Raw genomic sequence first — 24,885 nt, 5'->3', positions numbered from 1 at the left:
ATATAGAACATCAGGTATGAAAATTAGATTGATAGAATTTAGCTTTTCCCTGAACATAGATTATAAACTAGGTTTGAGTATCATTAGTCAAGAGCATAAACATAACAATCAAGATGAAGGAAAATTAGAGCATGATTAGATATATTACAAAACAAGGTAAAAGCATTTTGAAAGGTTGAACTGAAGAAGAGATTTGATACTAAGAGAGAGCCAGAACCAACAACACCTGCAAGTTTTTTTTACAGCTTTTGATCTATCAAAGAACATCAGGTATGACTTCTCATAATATGCAAATGAATGAGTCACTAAGTTTTGATTTTTCAGGAAACATGATTTATTTGGCCTTTATTTATTGATACAAAAATTCAAAGTTCAATGGTATTCAACTTCTTTGGCTTCAAAAAGTACACTAATTTCTCTAAAACACAGAGAATAGTTTGCAGTGTATGTAGCATAGTATAATTATGTGGACCCCGCCAGCCTGGTGGACCTACACCTTTCATTTGTCTCCTTAAAAACCTAGTTTAAGTGCTAACCATGGTTGCTTGACCCCCTTAATCCCTTCTTCTTCTTCTTGTCACCTTGTTGGGAGTCTTTCTAGAGAGAGGATTTTCCGGAGGGATTTCTGGACACCATCCCGTCAATGTCCCCTTCTTGGCCGAATGTTTACACCCCCATGATCATCTCCCCTCTTCATTCCTCCATCTATCTTCTTTCTCTCCATTCTCCTACTTGTTTTACTCCTTGGAAGTTGAAGAAGAAGGTCATCCATCACCGGAGTTTGGATCTCCGCCTGTGGTCTTGGCATCCGGAGGTGAGGAGAAGAAGAACAAGTAGCCGCCGGCCTCCTTCTAAGGCAAGGTAGGCTCTCTCATTCTCTTGTTGATGATGGAGTGTTTACTAGAGTCTTGAGAGAAGCTTGTGCTTGTGAAAATCTTAAGCTTAATGGTAGATTAGTTTCTAATTAATATGCATGTTTTGAAGCTCTTAGTGAGTGATCTATGCTCCCATGTGTCTATGGTTGCCTTTGATGATGATGTTTGCATGAAGAGCTTCACCATTTTAATTTATGTTTGGCTTATCCTTGCATGGAGATATATATTTATTTTTGCATGCTTGAAACCATGGCTAGTGATTGTGTAGGAAGCTATATATTTGTGTGTGTATGCTTACATTTTCATGCAAGAGATTAAATAGTTGGTCATGCTTGAAACCCAAGCAAAAAACCCAAGTTTTTGCTTGCCAAATGAGTATATAGTTTTGTAGTTTTGGCATGTGTGTTGGGCCTTGCAATTCTTGCACCCTTGGCATGACTTTCTAAGGCATTTTTATTTTCTTTTTGTTACCAGAAATACTAGTAAACTTGATCCCTCTCTTGAGCTTTGCATCCCTACTTGTTTGCATGGAAAACAAAAGACTAGAAGCCCAAGATGTGGTCCGGTTGCATGTCATGCTTTGGCATCAAGTATAGTATAGATATTTTCATGCACATTGATTCTTTGGCAGCCTTTTTAATATGGTAGCATATATATATATATATATATATATCCACACATGTTGGTCCTGCCACCTTAAATAATGTGATAATATATATATGCATGCATGCATTGATTTGTTACTTGTGCTAGAAGACTTATTTCCATCCTTGTTTCTCTCACATCCTATTCTTGTTCTTGTTAAAAATCATTTTATGTGCTTGTTTCACATCATTGTTTTACGACTAGTATTAGTATTATGTTAGGTCTATTTGTAGACACTTTCAAACTATTGTTGCTTTAATTAGGTATTTAGACTTAGTTCGATGTCTTTATTATAGGACCACCGTGAGGAATTTATTTGGATCTCAATTGGGATTAGACTATTGTCAAGTAAGTGATCCCTTAAACCCTTGTATTTAAAAGTTTGTTAATTTTAAATTTATTATTTATTTATTTCTGTTATTTCATTTTTTGAAATTTTCTGAAAATTATTTGTGTTTATTCTTTGAAATTTATGTTGGGGAATGCCATTACATTTTATTGCTTATATCTTAGATAAATAACCTCTAGACTTAGTGGGGACAACATTTTTATCTTACCAATTTTTATGCTTATTTGTTTTCCCTTATTAACAATATTTTTATAATAATATTTTATTTTACTATCCAATCATACAACATGATGATTTGGAATTAAAATCTTAGTCATTCTAATAGAATTAGAGGGTTGGCGGATTTTGGATAATTATTTATTCATTTTTATTATTATTATTATTATTATTATTATTATTATTATTATTATTATCATTTTCTTTATGAGATGTTTTTAGTGGTAATTTACATTTCTTTACCTCTTAATGTGGGAGTCTAGCAGGATTTGGAAGTTCGAAATCTTTTGTGTATTTAGCAATTATTTTAATTATTTAATTGTTTTTAGCATTTGTTATTTATTTATTTTATTTACTTTGTAGTATTACCTGAATTTTTGGAAGATACGGGTGAAAGTTTTGTATTCTTGACTTTGGAATCCATATGAATATTTTGGTCTCCAAATGAACAATATGCAACCCTGTCAGTGGGGGGTTAAACCCTGACCTTGTCGACAAGTAATTTTGGGAAAATGAGACTGTAGTTTCGCACCGTGTCCGTTCGGTGAAATAATCAACGGTCACCTGGTATTCAGTCTCGGGTCACCGAGGGTAAATAAATGATTTTTGTTATTTTGGCTCGGGTTTGTCACCGAGGATAAACAAATGACCTTTGGCACTTACAGTGAATTTGGAGACATATTTTGGATTTTGTTATCTACATTTCCTCCTTTGGTTTTGATAATCCTTTTTGGCGCTATTGATTTTTGTACAATTTGATATTTGAACTTTTACTTTCAGTTTGTTTTGGATTACTTACTGGGCTAGTGAGCTCATGGATTTATTTTAAATCCTTTTCAGATCAGGAGCAGTAAACCCAGGGATCTTAGAAGGCTTCCACTAGATGTCTTCTTTGGAATTATGTTTTATGGCTTATGTCTTTGCATCTGTTGTATTTTTGTTTAAGAACCTCCTTGTAGGTCATGCTGTATTTCATTTACCTTGCATTTGGGTTTGGTTGTAAACTTTAAGTTGTACTCTTATTTGGTATTTTATCAGTTATTTTCTACTCCTAGTCTGTGTTTAGGTTTTGAGGCCTTGCAGGTTCACTAGGCCCCGCCCTGTGGGTCTGCAGCCGTTTGTCAGCGCACCAGGTTCGGGGCGTGACAAATTAAACCAGTGAAAGTGCATTTGCCTTTGTTTTTTTTCAGCCCTTTTTCTCTTCCACCACCCACATGCACACATTCAGTCCTCAACGTGCATGGCTCCACACCTTTTTTTTATTTGGTTTAAAAACATAAATAAAACACCAATAATTAATATTCATCACTATATATCACTATACCTCCAAAATTAGTTTATCACTTAATGATGAAATGAAAAGAATATTTAATATATGGGCATTTAATTATTCGCACTAGGTCCATTCGTTTCTTTAAAAATATCATGAAGCCAAAGAAGTGGACGAATAAGTAGTTAATATTTTTAAAATAATTTTTCGGTTATAAAATGAATAACATATAAATAAATAAGTAATTAATATTTCAATGCATTTCTATTTCTAGTTGTTGGAACTTTAAAAAAAAATTGTGAATAGAGTGTGAGTTGATTAGATTATTTTTTAATTTATGATGAAATAAATAATTTAATATGATATATATTTATGATAATATTATATTACATTATACTAAAGTAATTAAAAAGGAAGGGAGAGGTTGTCATTAGTCCCAATGGGTCAGTAAGGTGAACATGGATGCCACTCAAAAGCTCAAGCTCATTTCCCAACTTGTTTCCACTAGTCACTACTCTTTCACTGGTTTAATTCATTAAAAGGCTTCAAAGCAATAGTGTACAGAGGCAAATGCACTTTCCTGCATTTCTTTAATTTTCATCTTCATCGTGCTCTTATCGGCATTGCAGTTTCCAAGCCACTCTTTCATTAGTCTTTAAATCAGTAGCTATTCGATCTTTTGTTATTTTATCATGCAAAAATGCTTCCAACTCATTTCTAAATTGATCAAAAGCTGCATTTTTCCTTCAAATTGACACTTGGCTTCTTAAAGTTTCATTTAAATAAGTAACCATGCAATCTTTTGTCATTTTTTTCCTCAGTCCTTCCTGATATCTGATTTGGTTTCTGCAGGTTCTTGGACTACATATAAATTCAAAGAAGTATTACTTTGGAATCATAAAGAGCCTTGTTTGAGTTTGATGAAATCTTAGAGGTTTGCTTATTACTTGTAACAACACAGCAGAATTTTTAACAAACCTGAATTTTTGTTTTGTTCTTTTTAGTCTTGTTAGTATTTATGGTTGCATGTATTGAATTCTTAACAGAAGATATTTTGGAGCTGATAACCTGAATAGGAAGGTATCGCAAAAGGGATATCTTTACAGGTATTGAACACAAAACCATTGTTCCTTGATATATTTAGTCTCAGATCTATTGTTTAGATGAGAACCAGATTGGATTGTAGTTTTTTTTTTAATCTATTTATATATACATATATATATATATATATATATATATATTTGAGGAGTAGATTTGTTTGCATGTTTTTTTGCTTTTTGTTGTTGATTTGCTTGTGTTTTTTTCTCTTGAGCGATCAATCGATTGTTTGATCCGCAAGTCAATAATGTTTTTATTTATAGATTTTTCACACCTTTTTCATCCCTTTTTGTTATCTCTTTAATCATGATGTGATAAATCAATGGTTGTTGTTCATGTTATTCTAAGAAATTAATCGGAAGCCGAAGAAAGATGATGACTAATTTTTTTTTTATTATCAAAACAGTCATAGCTAACTGTAAATTCCATTCGCTTAGTAATTGTTTTTTTTTTGTCCTTTCTTGTTATTCTAGTAAAATGAATAATGAAATTAATACAGGTATGTTTTAGGGAAAGGTAAAACACTTTTGATGTTCTTTGCATATATGCCCCTATAAAGCATGTTGATTGCACATCAATAGCTAAATTGACACAGTATTTAATAAGGACTAAGGAGTAATAATAATAATAATAATAATAATAATAATAATAATAATAATGTACTTTATGGCATACCCAAGCCTTGTTTTAATAAAGCATGAAAATTGCACATCAATAGCTAAATTGACACAGTATTTAATAAGGAATAAGGAGTACTACTACTACTACTACTACAACTAATAATAATAATAATAATAATAATAATAATAATAATAATAATAATAATAATGTACTTTATGCCATACCCAAGCCTTGTTTTAATAATAATAATAATAATAATAATAATAATAATAATAATAATAATAATAATAATAATAATAATGTTAGTCTGAAGAAGTTAATGTGGGAACATATGAAATAAACCATGCATATCTACGTTACCAAACCAAATTTCTATTAACCAAGATGAATTATGGGATGAGATAGCCATTGGGAGTCGTAACAGAGTGGTAGGAAAGGGTAATATTGTTAGGCAGATGTCTTCATCCACTTACAAGCCACGCTTGGGATCTTCTGAATCAACTGAACATTTTCACAACAGAGTTAAGGAATTAGAGGAAGAGCTTGCTAGGTTACAAGCTGAGTCGACTCGTCGCGAGTTATTTGAATCATCATTGGTTGCCGCACTTCGTGGCCAAGGTATTGACCTTTCTAGCATGCCTATTTTTGTTCGTACGCCACATGCCCCTCGAGCACCTATAGGAGAGTCATAGACACATGCCGATGAGCACTCTCCAATGCGAAAGAGAGTTCGTATTTCTCCGTCTACTGATAATTCTCTTGAAGACTTGGAGGATGATGTATAAGGTTTTGATAATATACATGGTTTATGTTAAGAGTTTTGTGGAGTTATGTAGATTGGACCTTATTATAGTCATGCTATGATTGTAATAACAATTAATTTTGCTTATTTTACAAATATTGCAATATATATTTTGATGAAATTAAATACAGGTTCTATTATTAAATAAATATATTTGTAATTTTTTTTAAGAAACTGTGCCAAATTTCATGACAAAAACCATGCCAATATCCTTACTAAATTTAAAACCGTGCCAAAAACCATGACAAAAAATGTGCCAAGAACTATATTAAATTTAAAACTGTGCCAAAAATCATGACAAAAATGTGCCAAAAATAATTTTCATGCAAAAAAACCGTGACAAACTTCACACTATAAACTGTGACAAAAATCATGACAAAACAAAACCGTTCCAAAAATGGTGACAAATAAACCGTGCTAAAAATCATGACAAAAACTAATCGTGCCAAAAATGGTGCTAAACAAACCGTACCAAACACCGTGACAATATTAAACCGTGCAAAAAATGGTGCCAAAAAAATCGTGCCAACAACCGTGACAAAAACAAACCGTGCCAAATACTGTAACAGATAAACCGTGCCAAAAAACATGACAAACACAACCGTGACAAAAATGGTGACAACAAATCGTGCCTAAAACCGTGACAAAACAAAACCATGCCAAAAACAGTACTAAAAAACTGTGCCTAAAACCGTGACAAATTTGGCACGGTTTAGTTAAAGCGTGACAAAATTTGGCACGGTTTTACTATTCCGTGACAAATTATATTTGTCACCCATGCTATAGACACGGTTATGTTTCCGTGCCAAAATATGTGCCAAAATCAGTTTGTCACGGTTTTTTGGCCAAAATCCGTGCCAAATCTACCGTGCCAAATTCCTGTTTTTCTTGTAGTGAAACTATATAGTAATCTAAAGAAACATTCCTTTTACATGAATAAAGTAGTTTTTCTTGAATTCATTGTTAGCACAAAAGGAATAGAGGCAAATGAGAAGATTGTTAAGGCAATTCAAGAACGGACAACACCTAAAATCTACAACTAATGTGAAATTTTTTTCTAGGTTTAGCTAACTTTTATAGGAGGTTTGTGAAGGATTTAGTGCACTAGCTACACCACTCACTGAAGTTGTAAAAAAGTCTGTTTGTTTTAAGTAGGGTGATAAAACAAGATAATGCTTTTAATTTGATTAAAGAAATGTTATATTATGCTCCTTCATTAGCTTTGTCCAACTTTTCTAAAATTTTTGACATTCAGTGTGATGCATCGGGAACAGGTATTGGTGTTATTTTGATACAAGAAAATCAACCACTTGATTACTTTAGTGAGAAACTCAATGGAGTTGCTCTTAACAATACAATTTATGACAAGGAGTTGCATGCATTATTAAACTTTGGAGACTTGGCAACATTATTTGTTGTGCAAAAAGTTCATTATTCACACTACCCGTGCGTTCTTGAAAAATTTGAAAGGACAAAGAAAATTGAATCGACATCATGCCAAGTGGACGGAGTTCATTGAGGTTTTTCCTTATGTGATCAAGTACAAGAAATGTAAAGAAAATGTTATGGCGGATGCATTATCTTGAAGGTACGCCCTGATTTCTATTTTAAATGCAAAATTGATAGGTTTTGAGTATATTAAGGAATTATATGAGTATGATGATTATTATGCATCTATCTTAAGGCCTCGTGAGAAAACTGCCTATTAAATTTCTCTAGGCATGATGGGTTTTGGTTTAAAGAAAGTAAATTATGTGTGCCTAAGGGTTATCAGTGTGCGAAGCACATGGGGGAGGATTAATGGGTCATTTTGGTATTCAAAAGGCTTCAAATGTTTTGCTTGAACATTTCTTTTGGCCTCATATGTGTCATGAAGTTTAGAGAACATGTGTAAATTGCATTACATGTAGACAAGCTAGGTCTAAGGTTATGCCACATGGTTTGTATACTCTTTTGGCAGTACTTAGTGAACCTTGGGTTGATATTTCTATAGACTTTGTTTTGGGCTTGTCTTGATAAGAAAAGAATAGGGATTCTATCTAAGTTGTTGATAGGTTTTCTAAGATGGCACATTTTATTGCAATTGGTAAAACTAATTATGCAACCAACATAGCTGATTTGTTCTTTACAGAGATAATGTAACCACCTGTTGTTCCTAGAAGTATTCTATTTAGTAGAAATGTAAAGTTCCTGAGCTACTTTTGGAATGTTTTATAAGGAAAGTTACGAACTAAATTGTTCTTTTCAACTACTTGTCACCCTCAAACTGATGGTTAAACTGAGATAGCAAATATGATTTTGACTACTTTATTGCATGCTATCCGTTGAAAGAATTTGAAATATTAGGAGGATTGTTTGCTGTTCACGGAACTTGAATTTAATAGAGTTGTCCATAGCACTACTCGTTATTTACCTTTTGAGATTGTTTATGGTTTAATCCACTAACTCCATTAGATTCGGTTCCTTTATTTGTTCATAAAAGGAGCTTGGATGGTAAAACAAAATGAGAGTACAAGAAAATGTTAAAGCAATAACAAGAAAATGTTTGATAATACATTGAAAGGAAGAATCAGGAATATGCATCCAAAGCCAACAAAGGGAAACTAATTTTGAACCAGGCAATTTGGGTGTGAGTGCCTATGAGAAATGAGAGATTCCCAGCTCAAAGAAGATCTAGTTTGCAACAAAGAGGAGATGGCCCATTTTAAGTTGTTGAATGGATCAATGACAATGCCTATAAATTAGAACTTTAATGTGACTATGATGTGCAATTTTAAAATTATTTATTTAACTCCTTTTGCAGTAGGTGATCTGAGGATGAATCTTTTCAAAAAAAGGAGGGAATGTTAGAAGCCAATTTGCCTTTAATCCTTTCAGTTAACCAATGGACCAATTATGCAAGCAAGGAAGAAAAGGCCTCAAGAAGCACTTAACGGTGGTTTGAGTGAGGTGGCTACAAGTCTTGAATCAAGCCAAGTTGAAGGACAAGCATCGGTTAACTTGATTCAAGCTGATTTGTAGTAAAGCCCAATGCGACCCCACACAAGCATCTAATGCAAGTTGCTGTTTTTATTTAAAATATTTTTTGTTTTATTAAGAATATTATACCAGAATATTCTCATCCTAGTATATTACCCTAAGATATTGTTTCTTGTTTTCTTTAACTTCTTATATATTTGTTTCTCATTTTGATTAGAATATTATTTAAGCATATTCTTTTTAATTTAGTCTATAAATAGGTTTGTTTGTAGAGAAAAACAAATTCTTCATCATCAGTAAAATTGTGAGAGTTCCTTTTTTCCTTTTAGTTCTTCAGAGAACTTTTAAACCTTATCAAGTTATTTTCTTATGGTATTGAAATCATCTTATTATCTTGGTTCTAGTTCTTCATAACAATGGGTCAAAATTCCTCTATACCTTTGGTTCATAATTTTCTATAATCATTGGGTCAAGATTCCTCTAAAATCTGAATTTTAGTTTTCTTGGGGCTTGATTATGACAAAGGGTGTTGGGTTTCAAGGCTTTATCCTTAGGCTTTGAATTAAGTCCCCAATACATTCTTGCAACAAGAAATAGCAGCAATTGAACCTTATCTCCCCTAGGGTTTACTAACGCTTAATTTGTAAAGATTATTCAATTCCTTTAGTCATATAAATATACATACATATATATATATATCGTCTGATTAGCTGTGTTATCACTTGGAGATCCATTTCTTAATAAAAAAAGTAAAGGTTTTTCCAAATTTCCATTTCTAAGCAAGTTGTATAGTGAAAGAAATGCACACCATCTACTTTTAAGCCATTCTTAAAGAGATTCAAGATGTGCTACCTAATGAGGTGCTCATAAATGATCACTTTTCTAAGGAATTATGAATAGAAATAATTTTGTATATGTACATAAATATATATATATATATACATATACTTAAACCAAGAATATCCTCAACTTTGATAGACTTTCTAGGAATTCAGGCTTCCTTCTGCATAGAATGAAAGGAATTGAAAGGAGATTATTAGTAAATAATACATCAGTTAAATATCAAAAAAAAAATTCCAATGATGTGAAGGCCATTTGTTTCCGGATGGATGTAGATATAAACAAATTCATCAAACTCAAAAGTTACTACATCATCAGACGTCTCACATGAATATCAAGAGTTTTGCAGAGTTTTTTATGTGTGAGTGCGCACGTGCAAATAAACTCATGCCCACTTCCAATAGTCACTTGCTCATGACGTTAGATATGAATCCAGTTACCAAGATATTATACTTACTGTTGCACAATCGCAAGTGTACGATTCTTACTAAGTAGTAAATAAATTATCTATCCCATGAGGACAAAGCACTATTACTAATCTCTTGCAACAATAGGCAATCTAGGCAATTAAAAGGTGTATAGATGGAAGACTAAAAACAACAAGCAAAATAAACTACACAAATGGAAAATGCATGAATGCAGGGTTGTGGACTAAAGACCAGGTTTGGTAGGCCTAGGTTAGGGAACTCGCCACAAAGAGTAACGAAGATGCGCTTGAATCTCTACTAGATTTAGGTAGATCAATTGAAGGGTAATAATCCTTAGTTACTTGTCACTCTCTTTCAAGAGATAACAAGTTGATTAAGATCGAGCCACCCCCCTACGTTTGTTGTAAGTAAACTCTCTCAAAACCCTATTAAGCTTGATGATTAAACTACAAACCCTCAAGAAACACCTTTCAGTATTTCAAGACCGACTTAGGAATTTCCGAGGTCTAGAATGACCTTTCAGTTATTCTTGACCCCTAAGATAGAGCAGAGCAAGCAAGGCATTCACACTCACAAGCTAAGCATCATAAATCCAAAGCCAACTCAAATCAATCTACCATTAATTCATAAAAGATCCATACAAAAAACAAGCACATCAACCATCACTACTTTGGGCTAATCCTAAACCTAGAGGAAAGTTTTACACTTCCATGTCTTGATTACGAAAGAAAATAAGAGAAGTAAAAATCATGTGAAAACACAACACAACAGGGCTAGGAAATCCCCCTATTCTGTCCACCAAAGCGTGATCTCCAGATTTTAGCTATACTTCTTCCCTTTTTGGCTTCCTTTTAGAGCCTTTAGAACTCCTTCTTCTTTCTCCAGCCGCCAGCCTATTCTGCATGCTTTCTCCACCTCCTACAGAAACCCTATCTTGATGCCCTTTATACCCCCTGTTAGGAACTGGGTCCTAGGAACTTTTACAGACCACATGCGGGTTGTGTATCCTGGAAAGGCTGGCCCACCTAGCAAGTGTTGTCATTGTCCTTTATGCCTTTGGAACATCCTCGATTCAGACATGTTTTTGGCCAGCTCCAACTTCCTACATGCAAAGTGACTAAAAGAAGTAGTTTGTGCACAAAGGGTGAATAACTCATTACAAAAGCTAGGAAAATGCATGCTAAATGAAGAACAAACAGTTGAATGCATGGTTATGACTATCAGTTTTTAAACACAACACTTAACCAAACTGGAATTGGATTTAGATCTCAAAGATTGGTTATGGGCAAACAATGATGATGTTGGCTACAAGTATTTGCCAAGCTAGGTCTAGATCTACTAGAAGAATAATAAGGGTCAATTGGATTAACTTCAGTATGACAATTTAGATCAAGCTTGGTGCCACAAAAAATATCCTAATGCACAACTGGGGCAATATGAGCCAATTTAAATCCAAATGTAGGAAAATATGTGTACCGTGGCCTGAGCTGACCAGCACATGACACAAGTTAAAATATTTAGAGTTTTATTGAGAACATGGAACTGTTTAGCTTTTAAAGAGACAAATAGATGTTTTTAATAATTTATGAAGATACAAGCAATACAAAGTTGGGCATTATAACCCAAATCTGCCCTAGATTTTTACATTTCAGTATTTTTCATCATCAGGTTACACAAAATGCTCAACATATACAACCTAATGCTAACTTCAATTTTATCACAGGAAAAAATGAGCATTGGGAAAGCATAGAGTGATAAAGAGATGGTGATCTAATACAAATCGAGGAAAGGACAAGGAATAAGAGGATAAAATTTCTGTCAAGGAAAAAGTCAGAATTTAAAAACCTTCTTGTAATTGTTCTAATGTTCTATTAATATTTGAAAGTTTTTATGTGAGCATATAAAAGATAATCAATTGTGTTGAGAGGAAATGATGAAATGTAGTTCACAAAGGAACATGACATAAAAATACGAATATAAGGTTTTAGCCAAGCACCACATGCTAGGGGAAAAAAGAAAATACCATTGGAACAATTGTGGTCTCAAGGACAAGCAGGTTGAATTTCTACATTAAACAAAATTGACAAACCAAAAAAATTGTTGTCTAGTTCTTGAGCTGCCATGGCACCACATTCGAGGATGTACCTTGAAGTCATTTCTCCTTTACATAGTCAACAAAAGTGAGGTACTAACAAGAGACGAGATGTTCAAGAGGTACACCATTCTTCATGTAATTTGCAGATTGTGTTTCTTTGTATACTAGTGTAAGATGAAGTTAATAGTGAGTTAGATTTTAGGAACAGAGCCCTCAGGTGATGTGAAGCTAAATCTTAGTCACATTAAGAAACATTGCATAACTGAATGACATAACTTGAAACAAGTTTATAATCTACGCATGTAATGCACATCTAAATAGCATCCATATGGTTTATGCTATGCAATGTACATAGTCAAACTATTTCACAAGACAACTTACGATGTATTAACTGTGAAATGCTATTAGGCAATCCATGAGTGGATAGCTCAAAATAAAAACATAGTCATATTTGGGAGCTAACACAAGTTAATATCTAAATTATCTCAGCAACAAACAACTAGATTGTCATCAATCTGTCTCCAATAGAAGTTCAGGAACTCTCACGTTTTAATGAGCTAAAGCTTGATGAAAATTCAGATCATTTATAATACCTAAAGATACTAGGTTCATTGGTACAAACGCTAATATTGAACATCTTTTAACATGAGAATAAATTAGAAATGTGCAAAAATTAGATCTAATTTAGAAGCATAACCTTTTGGAAGTCGATGCCTAAGTATACAAAGTGGTAGTTTGAAAGTTCCCTAATCTTCTCATCAATCGCCTGCAATTCACAAAATATGGTGACAAAGCTTATTAAATTCACACTTAGGAGGAGCAGCTTTACTACCATGAAATCAAAACTAAACCAGAGAATGGATGTTAATAACTATCACAAACTTAACATTTGCATAAATTACCTTCCACCAGAACAGTTAACTATGCTGAGATGATATTACCATCATAACAAGACACTATACAAATTTATAGTTAAAGCATGCACTAGTGCTATAATTAATACACCCATGTGTAAAAAAATAGCTGAGCAAAGATGTATGATGGATGCGCTTAACTAAGGTGAGAGAGAGAAAGGACACAAACTTAAACCATTACCAAGGTGATTGCGTTGTAGAATAAAGAGAATAGTATATAGGAGAGCCTCTCACTAATCAAGTTATAATTACTTCATTTCCATACTAGAAGAAGCAAGTGGTCCTTTATTCTCAAATCAATTCCAGAGTCTCAAAAATGAAAGACATAGACCTCTAGTACAATTTTGCGACACAACTTATCAATTTTGCACCCAGGAAGAATAGCTTCACTACCAGAAAATCAAAACCAAACCAGAGATGGATGTTAAAAAGTGTAACTAACTTACCATCACATTTTCATAAATTACATTCTAACAGAACAGTAAACTATGTTGAGATGATATTGCCATCATAACAAGCTACTGTAAAAATTTGTACTTAAAGCATGCACTGGCACTATAATTAATAGACCAATGTGTCAAAAATAGCTGAGCAAAGATGTATGATGGATATGCTTAACCAAGGTGAGAGAGAAAGGTGATTATGTTGGGTGAATGAAGTGAATAGTAGACAGTAGAGTATCTCACTAACCAAAGTGCAAGTAATTCATTTTATGCTAGAAGAAGAAAGTAAAATCAATTACACAGAATCTCAGAAATGAAACAAATAGACTAAGCCACATTTCAGTACAACTTTTCACCTAGAACATATCAGACAAATGTTGCAGCAAAAAAAGGGCACCACAGTGAAAGTAAACCATTGTAAGATCCTAACAGGAGACCATGATAAAAGATCTTCCACATAATTACATAAAAATGACAATAAAATTCAAGCTTATATAGGTGGCTGAGATAGATAATATGGTAATCAAATAAATGATTACTTCAAGAACTCATAACATATAAGTATTGACTATGCACAACTAGAACTAGTTTTACATGACAACCCAAACACAAATGAATAATGATGGCCTTAGTGTTCTTACAAGTTAGAATAATTATTAGAAACTTCAAATTCAGTGTACTTTGCAATAATACTAAAAATAAATTCAATGAAACGGTTAAGAAGACAACTGAATTTGATAGTTAAGACAAGAAATTAAGTGTACTTCTCTCCCTTTTCTCTTCCTTATCTCTCCTCTCTAATTTCCTCTCTCCCATTCTCTTTTTTTTTTAATTTCTAGTGAGCAAAAGATTGAGAGAGAAATATGAGCAACCAAGAGAGATGGGCCACCCTTTCTCTCTCCTTTGCTTTCTGGAACATGTGATAAACGCCTAAATGTACGTATTTTATACATATTTGTGCGCATAGTTTTTGTATATTATTGAAGAACCGATGCCCTTTTTATGGTTTAATGGTTTAATTTCGTGTTACAGGCATAAAAGAAGCCCAGGTGAGTTCAACGACGCGATTTGAGAAGAAATCGACACTAAAAATGGTGGTTTAGGGCCCCGGTACCATAGCGGTATTGTAGAAACACTGTAGCAGCCTGAAGCACAAAGGCTTGGCAAAAATTCCAAGTCTGGGAATCCTTACTGGCAACCTCATGGCCGTGAAGATGGCCGCAAGCAATTCAGAGAGCAGTAGTACTATAGCAATTTTACTGTAACAACTTATTGAATTATTAGCCTGTTTTTTTAGCATCTTCACGGCCAGTATATTGACTGTGAAGCTGCTCGCAAGCCAACCCAAAGTTACTCTTTAAAAGCTTCTTTAGGGCATTTCTTGGAGAGAGGAGACACCCTTTCTTGGAGCTCATCACCACCATTGTCAATCTGATGAAGAAGAAGGTGTTTGAGGGCATTTCTGTGGAGGATTTGATGAGGAGAGCATGATTTTGAGCAAGATCCATCCCTAGGGATTGCTTGTAGGAGGGTGAAGACAAGGGAAGCCACCCCTTTGAGTGGCATCTTTGGAAGCTCATCTCCGAGGGATCCAAGCGTCATTCGGCCTCCAACCTTTGAGAGAGGTTCTTCATGCTTTGTTTAGTTGTTTCTATCGCTTTGATTGTTTGTTTTGTGACTATGAACAACTAAACCCCAAAGGTCACCGGATGTAGGTGAACCTTGGCGCTAAACTTGTATTGTTTGGATGCTTGATTTATCTATTGCATTTTGGCTTGGTTGTGATCCTTGTTTGGTGTATTTTAATGCCTTGGTATGCATGAGAACTCTGTGCATCAATTCTTAGGTAGTACTAGGTTGTATAACCATTGCCCTAGTATTATACTCACCAAGTTTGGAAGGGATATACATATAAATATGCCGTGACCATCGGGTATTTGTACCCCTCCATTTCTAAGGTTGTTACTAGTTTGTGTTTCAACCTTAGCTTGAGAAAACTACTACTCCCATTGCAATCATAGGAGGATTTGGGCGGAAGAGATTCCATATCCAATACTTGTACCAGATTAGGGGTCAATCGCCGTAACCATCGGGTTGACCTAAATTAGGGTTTTCTCGGTCCAACTACCACTTGCTTGATAATCTTAGCATCATATACACTTTAGTATCCCCCGAGGGGATTCTCATCCATGACCATTTCCTTGCCCTGATTACTCCCCGTATATTGCCTTTATTGTTAACATTCTAGTTGCATTTACTTAGTCTCTTTGCATTTTCTCTACCACATTCGGAATTGTAGGTTAAACAACATTGTGAAGAGGAAGTAAGAGTAAATTCTCGGACCCTTGGGAATACAACCCTCTCGTGTTCACACGAGAGGTATTACTTGATGACCTGTATACTTGCGGGATTGCACAAACTGATCAAGTTTTTGGCGCCGTTGACGGGGAACCCACGAGGAATACTCGGAAAACTTAGAGCGTGTTGGTTTGACCATTTTTTTTTGTACTTTCCATTCTTGTATATATGTCATCATTTTTTTCATTCGCATCTTCTTTTCTTGTTTTTCTTCAATTTTTGAGTTTTAACTTTAATAATCTCGCAAGGTACCCATCTTATGACACGAGTGATAAGTGCTTGTGTATAAGTATTACTAAGTATACTTTTCTTACATTGAGCATCACTTTTATCAGATTTTATGGCTTATTCGTGTGTATTTGTGTTCTTTTATGCATTTAGGGTTGTGGAGACAAGTTTGGAAAAAAGGAAGCAAAAATAGATCATGAACGAGACTTTTGAGGAATTTCTTGTATCGAACAAGGATCAAGGCACATGTTGTGATCAACAGCATGTGGGTGTGTGCTAACCTCTAAAAATATGCAAGTGAATATATAAATTGGAGGGGCACAAAGGCAGTCACACACATATGCTCCAACTTGCGTAATACTATCAAGAGCTTCATCAATGTGTTTAAAAGTGAAGATGGTACATGATTTACCACATGGATGTGCCCAACCATGCGGCCTCAATGGAAGAAAATGAATTCGGGAGTACTATAGAGAAAGCACTGTAGTAGTTTACTGTAGCAAATTACTGTTACTGTTCACAGCGTGCAGAAAATGAGAAGCCTGAAAATTCACATGCCTGTGTGGAATTTCCACAGGGGCGTGTGAAATCGCGATTCCAACCCTTTAAATACTGCTTCGTGAGTTTGTTTTGCCGATATTTTGACTATATTTTGGAGAGAGTGCGGCTATGCCTTAGAAAGGTTTTTACTGGGATTTTGGAGCGTTTCTATGGCATTCGACATTGATTTTCTTCGGATGAGAGTCATTAGGGGAGCTTTCGACGGCTTTGATTCGGCGGGGTGTGCCCTAGGCTCGACGGAGGAATCTTTGGAGAAGAAGAAGGGATCCTCAAGAACATCAATACAGAACACAAGAGGGATATCCTTATGGAGTTTTTGCATTCACTTTTGATTTTATCTTTGATTTTGTATTACTCCATGGAGAGCTAAACCCCTAGTGGGTACTTCGACTTGTAAACCCTAGGATGATTTTGTTTTATTAACTTCTATTATGCTTCTTTAATTAATGTTTTAATTGAGTTTCAATTTTGTGTGTTTGTTGGTTTAATTTTCCCTTAGAGTGACACAAGGGTTGAGAATTCATCTAGGTGACCTCTTGAATGAGTGACACTTCATTAGGTTAAACTTAGCAAGATTGAAGAGGGTTGAGAGGGTGAGTCGAGAGGTAGCGGAACATCCCCTTTCCTTCCCGAAGTGATTTATCCTACCTCTATTTTTCAAGAGTTCTTTGTAATCATGATAGAGTGAAGTGCTATTACATCTTTTCCACTGGGGCTTAGTTGTGCGAGTAACACAGTGAAGTGTTGAGAAATCTTTAGTGCTGGGGCTTAATTGTGATTAGGGATCCTTCGCCTGGACTAAAGGGTTTGATCAATATTAGGGAATAGGGTTCACCACTTGGAATCCCTAGAGCCTCAAGCAGTCCCACACAATGCGAGGTGTTGAGAGTATCCCTTTCCGCCGAGGCATAGTGTAGTAGAGGGGTGGTCACGGTGGACCTTAGGTTTTGGACCATGTGTCTTATGATTTTCACGACTCATTAAATATCAATTAGGAGGCATAATACTTGTCTTACACTTAAAACAATAGTCCTACGGTGAGCATTGTCCAGGTACCCCATTTTACCATTGGTTACTTTCTCCGATTACTCTTGCTTGTTCTCTCTTCTTTCACTTTCATTTTATTGTCATTAATCATTTGAATCACAATCATCAATCAATTTCACTTTAGATAAATAGAAATATTATTTGCTTCTAGACATCTATTCCCTGTGTATTCGACTACCCACATGTTAGGTACATTATTACTTTAACAACCAGTGCACTTGCAGTACACACATGCAAGCAGTGTGTCAATGAGCAAGTCAAGCAACCTTAGTGGAGCTCGATAATGAGATCGAAATAACATTGCACCAAAGATTAAGGAAAGGGGCCGAAAGTTCAAGACAACAGGAAATTCGGGTTAAATCTAGTGAACCCTCAGTCATGACCGAGCCAAGAAGGACATTATCAGATTATGAGAAACCACAATTCATTGGGAGGAATGCAATGTGCAAGCACCCAATGTACCGGCAAATAATTATGAGATCAAATCAAGCACAATTGGAATGGTACTGATAAATGCTTGTGCGATATGAATGCGAAGTGTTCATTCCTTATGTTGAGCATCACTTTTCTCAGGTTTTTACATTAATATGTGTGTTTTTATGTTACTTTTATGCAGGTAGGGTTGTGAGGCCGAGTATGAAGGAAATAGGCCAATGTGGATCATAATGCACCTATTTTGGAGGAGATCTTGCTAAGGTTCAAACGCGAAGACATAGGCCAATGTGGATCATAATGCACCTATTTACTGCAGCAAAACTCTGTAGCAAGTACTGTAGCAGCCCAGCCGAGAAATCAGAGAAACAGAGAATCCACACGGGCGTGTGGAAATTATCCACGCCCGTGTGGAAATTCCATAAGGGCGTGTGACATCATACACGCCCGTGCAGTCGCCCGATTCCAGCCCTATTTAAAGCCGATTTCAGCCCCGATTTTGGTATTCTTTTCTCCATCTTTTCCCTAACTTGTGAGAGGACTTCGGCTAGGGTTTCGAGGGGTATTGGCCAAGGTTTTGAAGAAGTTCTACGGCTCTGACATCGTGATTCCATTATTAAGAAGGTTGGTAGGGGAGCTTCGATCGAGGCGTATCCTATACCGGACGAAGGAATCTTTGGACGACGAGTAGAGGACTCTCCACAAGACCATCGACACGACCATCGAGGGGGGTTCTTTATGGATTCATTGCTTTTACATTCGATTTCTTTGATTGTATTAAGCTCCATGGAGAGCTAAACCCCTAGTGGGTACTTGGATGATTGTGAACCCTAGGATGTATTCGTTTCATTGAACTTCTTTATTATGCTTTCAATAAATTGATGTTTATTGTGAGTTCCAACCTTGAATGCTTGATTGTATGAACATTTCCCCTAGAGTGACACTAGGGTTGAGAGTTCTTGGTTGTAACCTTGTGAGTGAGTGACACACCACGAGCGTTAGACAAAGCTAGGTTGGAGAGGGTTGAGAGGGTGAGTTGAGAGGTACAGGAGCGTCCCCTTTCCCCTCCGGTGTGATAGATTCTACCTCCGTTCCTTGAGTTCTTTGCGGCCATAATAGAGTTAGTGGTCTAAAGGATGAACCTCCGCTGGGGCCTAGTTGCGCGTGCAATGGAGTGAAGCCTTGAGAGGATCTTAGTATCTAGGGCTTAATTGTGGCTAGGGACTTTCCGCCTGGACCAAAGGGTTAGGTCTATATTTAGGAAGAGATTTATCACTTGGAATCCCTAGAGTTCATTGCAACTCTATGCGAGTGCGAGGTGTTGAGATTGTTCGATTTCTCCTCTGGGATATGTATAGAGTTAGGCATAGTTGACCTTAGATTTGGGACAATGTATGTAAGGATTTCCATGACTCACCATTGCATTGATTAGGAAGCATAATAGAGATTTCTTGCACTTGAAGCGATTATCCTAGGTGAAGCATTATCCGAGTACCCCATCTTTATCGATTGCCTTACCCTCTTCTTACTTTTGCTCTTTCACACCTATCACAATTGATCTTCCATATAGCTAAGAATCAAATTAAGTATTTTCACTCCCTACTCCCTGTGGATTCGACCCCACTCACCCGGGATTATTACTTCAACAAGCCCGTGCACTTGCGGGATATAAGCAAGGGGAACTTGTCAGGTACAAAACTCAGTGCAGTTTGATGGTTTAGCTGATGAGGATCCACATGCTCACCTATCTCGGTTCCTTCAAATTTGCTCAACCTTCAAAATCAACTCAGTTTCTGACAATGCAATCAGATTGAGACTATTTCCTTTCAGTTTAAGAGGAGCAGCGTATAGATGGCTTACTTCCTTGGCTCCCAGATCAATCACTACATGGAAGGAAATGGTGGAGAAGTTCCTTGCATGATATTTCCCTCCAAGCAAGATAGCTAGGTTGAGACAGGAGATTTCGCATTTAGACAGGGTGATTCTGAGACATCTTTGAAGCCCGTGAGAGGTTTAAGGACCTTCTGAGGAAGTGCCCGCACCATGGCTTCTCTTCTTGGATGAGGGTGCAGATGATGTGTAATGGATTAAATTATCAAACTCACCAGCTCTTTGATGCTACAACAGGTGGTTCTTTGAGCAACAAGTACCTTGAAGATGCTGAAAAGATCATTTAAGATATGGTAAACAATGAGTGCTATTGGAGCACACGACAGAAGGCACTAAGGGCAGCGGGCATTTATGAAGTGACTGATAATACCGCACTAGCTGCGAAGGTTAATGCACTGACGAAGAGTGTCACGGATAACAATACATTAGCTACAAAGATTGAAGCTTTGACACAGAGATTTGATCAATTCATGTTGGGATCTAGTTCGAATCCTAAGGCAGTTATGTCATGTGAAACTTGTGGTACTGGGTATGCAACATCACAATTCCCTATCTTTGTTGTCCCCTCAACACTAGTGGAGACAGTAGACTATGTTGGTAGAGGACCAAGGGGACCAGAAAATCAATATGGTAATACCTATAACTCGGGGTGGAGGAACCATCCAAACCTATCCTGGAATCAAGGCTAATCACAACATAGGCCTCCACCACCCCAAGGATGTCATTATCAAGCTCCTCCACAACAAGAGAAGAAGTACACCACTAAGGACATCTTGGGTAAGTTCATGATAAACATAGAGGCGAAGTTTGTGAATGTGGACAAAAGACTTGATAAATTTAGCACAGTGTTAAGAATGTCCAAGCTTCTATTCAGTCTCTCGAGAACCAAGTTTGACAGCTTTCTAGGCACACTCTAAATGCTCTTATGTAGTTTGCCAAGTAACACTGAAAGCAACCCGAGTGAACCTTTGAAAGCTATGATAAGTGCTTGTGTGATAAGAATGCGAAGTGTTCTTTCCTTATGATGAGCATTACTTTTATCAGGGTTTAACACTAATATGTGTGTATTTATGTTACTTTCATGCATATAGGGTTGTGAAGCCGAATCTTAGAGAAAGATGCCAATGTAGATCGTGAGTGCACCATTTGGAGGAAATCTTGAGAAGGTTCAAATGCGAAGGCATAAGTCGGGTTCAAGATGCTAGGATGTATGCTAAACTCCTTGTATTCAAGCTAGCAACATGATTTGGAGGGGCACAAAGGCAGTCACATTCTAAGTATTTTGGCTTGTGTATGTGTAATAAGATCTCCACCAACGCGGCCGTTCATTGAAGAAGCAAAGCAATCTACGACGTAAACAAGTGCCTGCTATTACCTCGAGGAAAGCATAGTTTCGGTAGTGTTTCGGACCGCTACTGCAGCAGGGAGCTGTAGCAAATACTGTAGCAGGTACTGTTTATAGCCGGCCGAAGAAGGAGTTTACCAGAGAAGCCACAAGGGCGTGTGAAAATTCCACACGCCCGTGTGTTAATTCCACAAGCCCGTGTGGAATATCCACAGGGGTGTGTGGATTCCCGATTCCAGACTTTTAAAAGCCGATTTCATTTCTGATTTCAGTATTCTTTTCTCCATCTTTCCCCCAACTTGAGAGAGGGCTGCGGCTAGGGTTTCGAGAGGTATTGGATAGGGATTGGGAGAGGTTCTACGTCTCCGACATCTCTCTCTGTTTGGAAGAAGGTTAGTAGGAGAGCTTTCGTCAGTACCGATCCGGCGAGGTGTATCCTAGGCCGGACAAAAGGACCTTTGGACGAGTAGAAGACTCTCCACGAGACCATCGTCACAACTATCGAGGGGGTTTTCTATGTATTTATTGCTTTTACATTCGATTTCATTGATTGTAATTAGCTCCATGGAGAGCTAAACCCCCTAGTGGGTACTTGGATTGTGAACCCTAGGATGTATTCGTTTCATTGAACCTTGTTATTATGCTTTCATTAATTGATGTTTTTATTGAGTTCCAATCTTGAATGCATTGATTGTATGAATACTCCCTTAGAGTGACACTAGGGTTGAGAGTTCTTGTTGGTAACCCTTGTGAGTGAGCGACACACCCCGAGAGTTAGACAAAGCTAGATTGGAGAGGGTTGAGAGGGTGAGTCGTAAGATAGCGAAGCATCCCCTTTGCCCTCCGGTGTGATTTATTCTGCCTCCAATTCCTCGAGTTCTTTGCGATCATAGTAGAGTGAATGGGCTAAGGGATGACCTTCCGCTGGGGCTTAGTTACTAGTACAATGGAGTGAAGCGTTGAAGTGATTTTAGCATCTAGGGCTTAATTGTGGCTAGGGACTTTCCGCCTGGACCAAAGGGTTAGGTCTATATTTAGGAAGAGATTTATCACTTGGAATCCCTAGAGTTCATTGCAACTCTATGCGAGTGCGAGGTGTTGAGATTGTTCGATTTCTCCTCTGGGATATGTATAGAGTTAGGCATAGTTGACCTTAGATTTGGGACAATGTATGTAAGGATTTCCATGACTCACCATTGCATTGATTAGGAAGCATAATAGAGATTTCTTGCACTTGAAGCGATTATCCTAGGTGAAGCATTATCCGAGTACCCCATCTTTATCGATTGCCTTACCCTCTTCTTACTTTTGCTCTTTCACACCTATCACAATTGATCTTCCATATAGCTAAGAATCAAATTAAGTATTTTCACTCCCTACTCCCTGTGGATTCGACCCCACTCACCCTGGATTATTACTTCAACAAGCCCGTGCACTTGCGGGATATAAGCAAGGGGAACTTGTCAGGTACAAAACTCAGTGCAGTTTGATGGTTTAGCTGATGAGGATCCACATGCTCACCTATCTCGGTTCCTTCAAATTTGCTCAACCTTCAAAATCAACTCAGTTTCTGACAATGCAATCAGATTGAGACTATTTCCTTTCAGTTTAAGAGGAGCAGCGTATAGATGGCTTACTTCCTTGGCTCCCAGATCAATCACTACATGGAAGGAAATGGTGGAGAAGTTCCTTGCATGATATTTCCCTCCAAGCAAGATAGCTAGGTTGAGACAGGAGATTTTCGCATTTAGACAGGGTGATTCTGAGACATCTTTGAAGCCCGTGAGAGGTTTAAGGACCTTCTGAGGAAGTGCCCGCACCATGGCTTCTCTTCTTGGATGAGGGTGCAGATGATGTGTAATGGATTAAATTATCAAACTCACCAGCTCTTTGATGCTACAACAGGTGGTTCTTTGAGCAACAAGTACCTTGAAGATGCTGAAAAGATCATTTAAGATATGGTAAACAATGAGTGCTATTGGAGCACACGACAGAAGGCACTAAGGGCAGCGGGCATTTATGAAGTGACTGATAATACCGCACTAGCTGCGAAGGTTAATGCACTGACGAAGAGTGTCACGGATAACAATACATTAGCTACAAAGATTGAAGCTTTGACACAGAGATTTGATCAATTCATGTTGGGATCTAGTTCGAATCCTAAGGCAGTTATGTCATGTGAAACTTGTGGTACTGGGTATGCAACATCACAATTCCCTATCTTTGTTGTCCCCTCAACACTAGTGGAGACAGTAGACTATGTTGGTAGAGGACCAAGGGGACCAGAAAATCAATATGGTAATACCTATAACTCGGGGTGGAGGAACCATCCAAACCTATCCTGGAATCAAGGCTAATCACAACATAGGCCTCCACCACCCCAAGGATGTCATTATCAAGCTCCTCCACAACAAGAGAAGAAGTACACCACTAAGGACATCTTGGGTAAGTTCATGATAAACATAGAGGCGAAGTTTGTGAATGTGGACAAAGACTTGATAAATTTAGCACAGTGTTAAGAATGTCCAAGCTTCTATTCAGTCTCTCGAGAACCAAGTTTGACAGCTTTCTAGGCACACTCTAAATGCTCTTATGTAGTTTGCCAAGTAACACTGAAAGCAACCCGAGTGAACCTTTGAAAGCTATGATAAGTGCTTGTGTGATAAGAATGCGAAGTGTTCTTTCCTTATGATGAGCATTACTTTTATCAGGGTTTAACACTAATATGTGTGTATTTATGTTACTTTCATGCATATAGGGTTGTGAAGCCGAATCTTAGAGAAAGATGCCAATGTAGATCGTGAGTGCACCATTTGGAGGAAATCTTGAGAAGGTTCAAATGCGAAGGCATAAGTCGGGTTCAAGATGCTAGAATGTATGCTAAACTCCTTGTATTCAAGCTAGCAACATGATTTGGAGGGGCACAAAGGCAGTCACATTCTAAGTATTTTGGCTTGTGTATGTGTAATAAGATCTCCACCAACGCGGCCGTTCATTGAAGAAGCAAAGCAATCTACGACGTAAACAAGTGCCTGCCATTACCTCGAGGAAAGCATAGTTTCGGTAGTGTTTCGGACCGCTACTGCAGCAGGGAGCTGTAGCAAATACTGTAGCAGGTACTGTTTATAGCCGGCCGAAGAAGGAGTTTACCAGAGAAGCCACAAGGGCGTGTGAAAATTCCACACGCCCGTGTGTTAATTCCACAAGCCCGTGTGGAATATCCACAGGGGTGTGTGGATTCCCGATTCCAGACTTTTAAAAGCCGATTTCATTTCTGATTTCAGTATTCTTTTCTCCATCTTTCCCCCAACTTGAGAGAGGGCTGCGGCTAGGGTTTCGAGAGGTATTGGATAGGGATTGGGAGAGGTTCTACGTCTCCGACATCTCTCTCTGTTTGGAAGAAGGTTAGTAGGAGAGCTTTCGTCAGTACCGATCCGGCGAGGTGTATC

The 24,885-nt window shown here is 37.0% G+C and overlaps 1 protein-coding gene and 2 non-coding genes across 3 annotated transcripts in view; all 3 read right to left on the bottom strand.

Moving 5' to 3' along the window:
* Positions 1–12,897: 12,897 nt before the first annotated feature.
* The window catches only part of LOC120250157 (histone acetyltransferase GCN5-like), a 50,363-nt gene continuing 38,375 nt past the window's right edge, over positions 12,898–24,885 (bottom strand). The window contains exon 5 of the mRNA XM_039258944.1: positions 12,898–12,984. Coding sequence (XP_039114878.1) covers positions 12,898–12,984 — 87 coding nt within the window. The remainder of the gene's footprint in view (positions 12,985–24,885) is intronic.
* LOC120257728 lies at positions 20,147–20,251 on the bottom strand. Its single transcript, XR_005535817.1, has one exon. It is a non-coding gene; the product is annotated as a small nucleolar RNA R71 (small nucleolar RNA).
* On the bottom strand, positions 23,159–23,264 carry LOC120257718. The gene has a single exon (XR_005535807.1). It is a non-coding gene; the product is annotated as a small nucleolar RNA R71 (small nucleolar RNA).

Source organism: Dioscorea cayenensis, chromosome 3, assembly GCF_009730915.1.
Source record: "Dioscorea cayenensis subsp. rotundata cultivar TDr96_F1 chromosome 3, TDr96_F1_v2_PseudoChromosome.rev07_lg8_w22 25.fasta, whole genome shotgun sequence".
Taxonomy (NCBI): Eukaryota; Viridiplantae; Streptophyta; class Magnoliopsida; order Dioscoreales; family Dioscoreaceae; genus Dioscorea; species Dioscorea cayenensis.
Note: the sequence above shows the minus strand (reverse complement) of the source record. Positions and strands in the feature narration are given on the sequence as shown.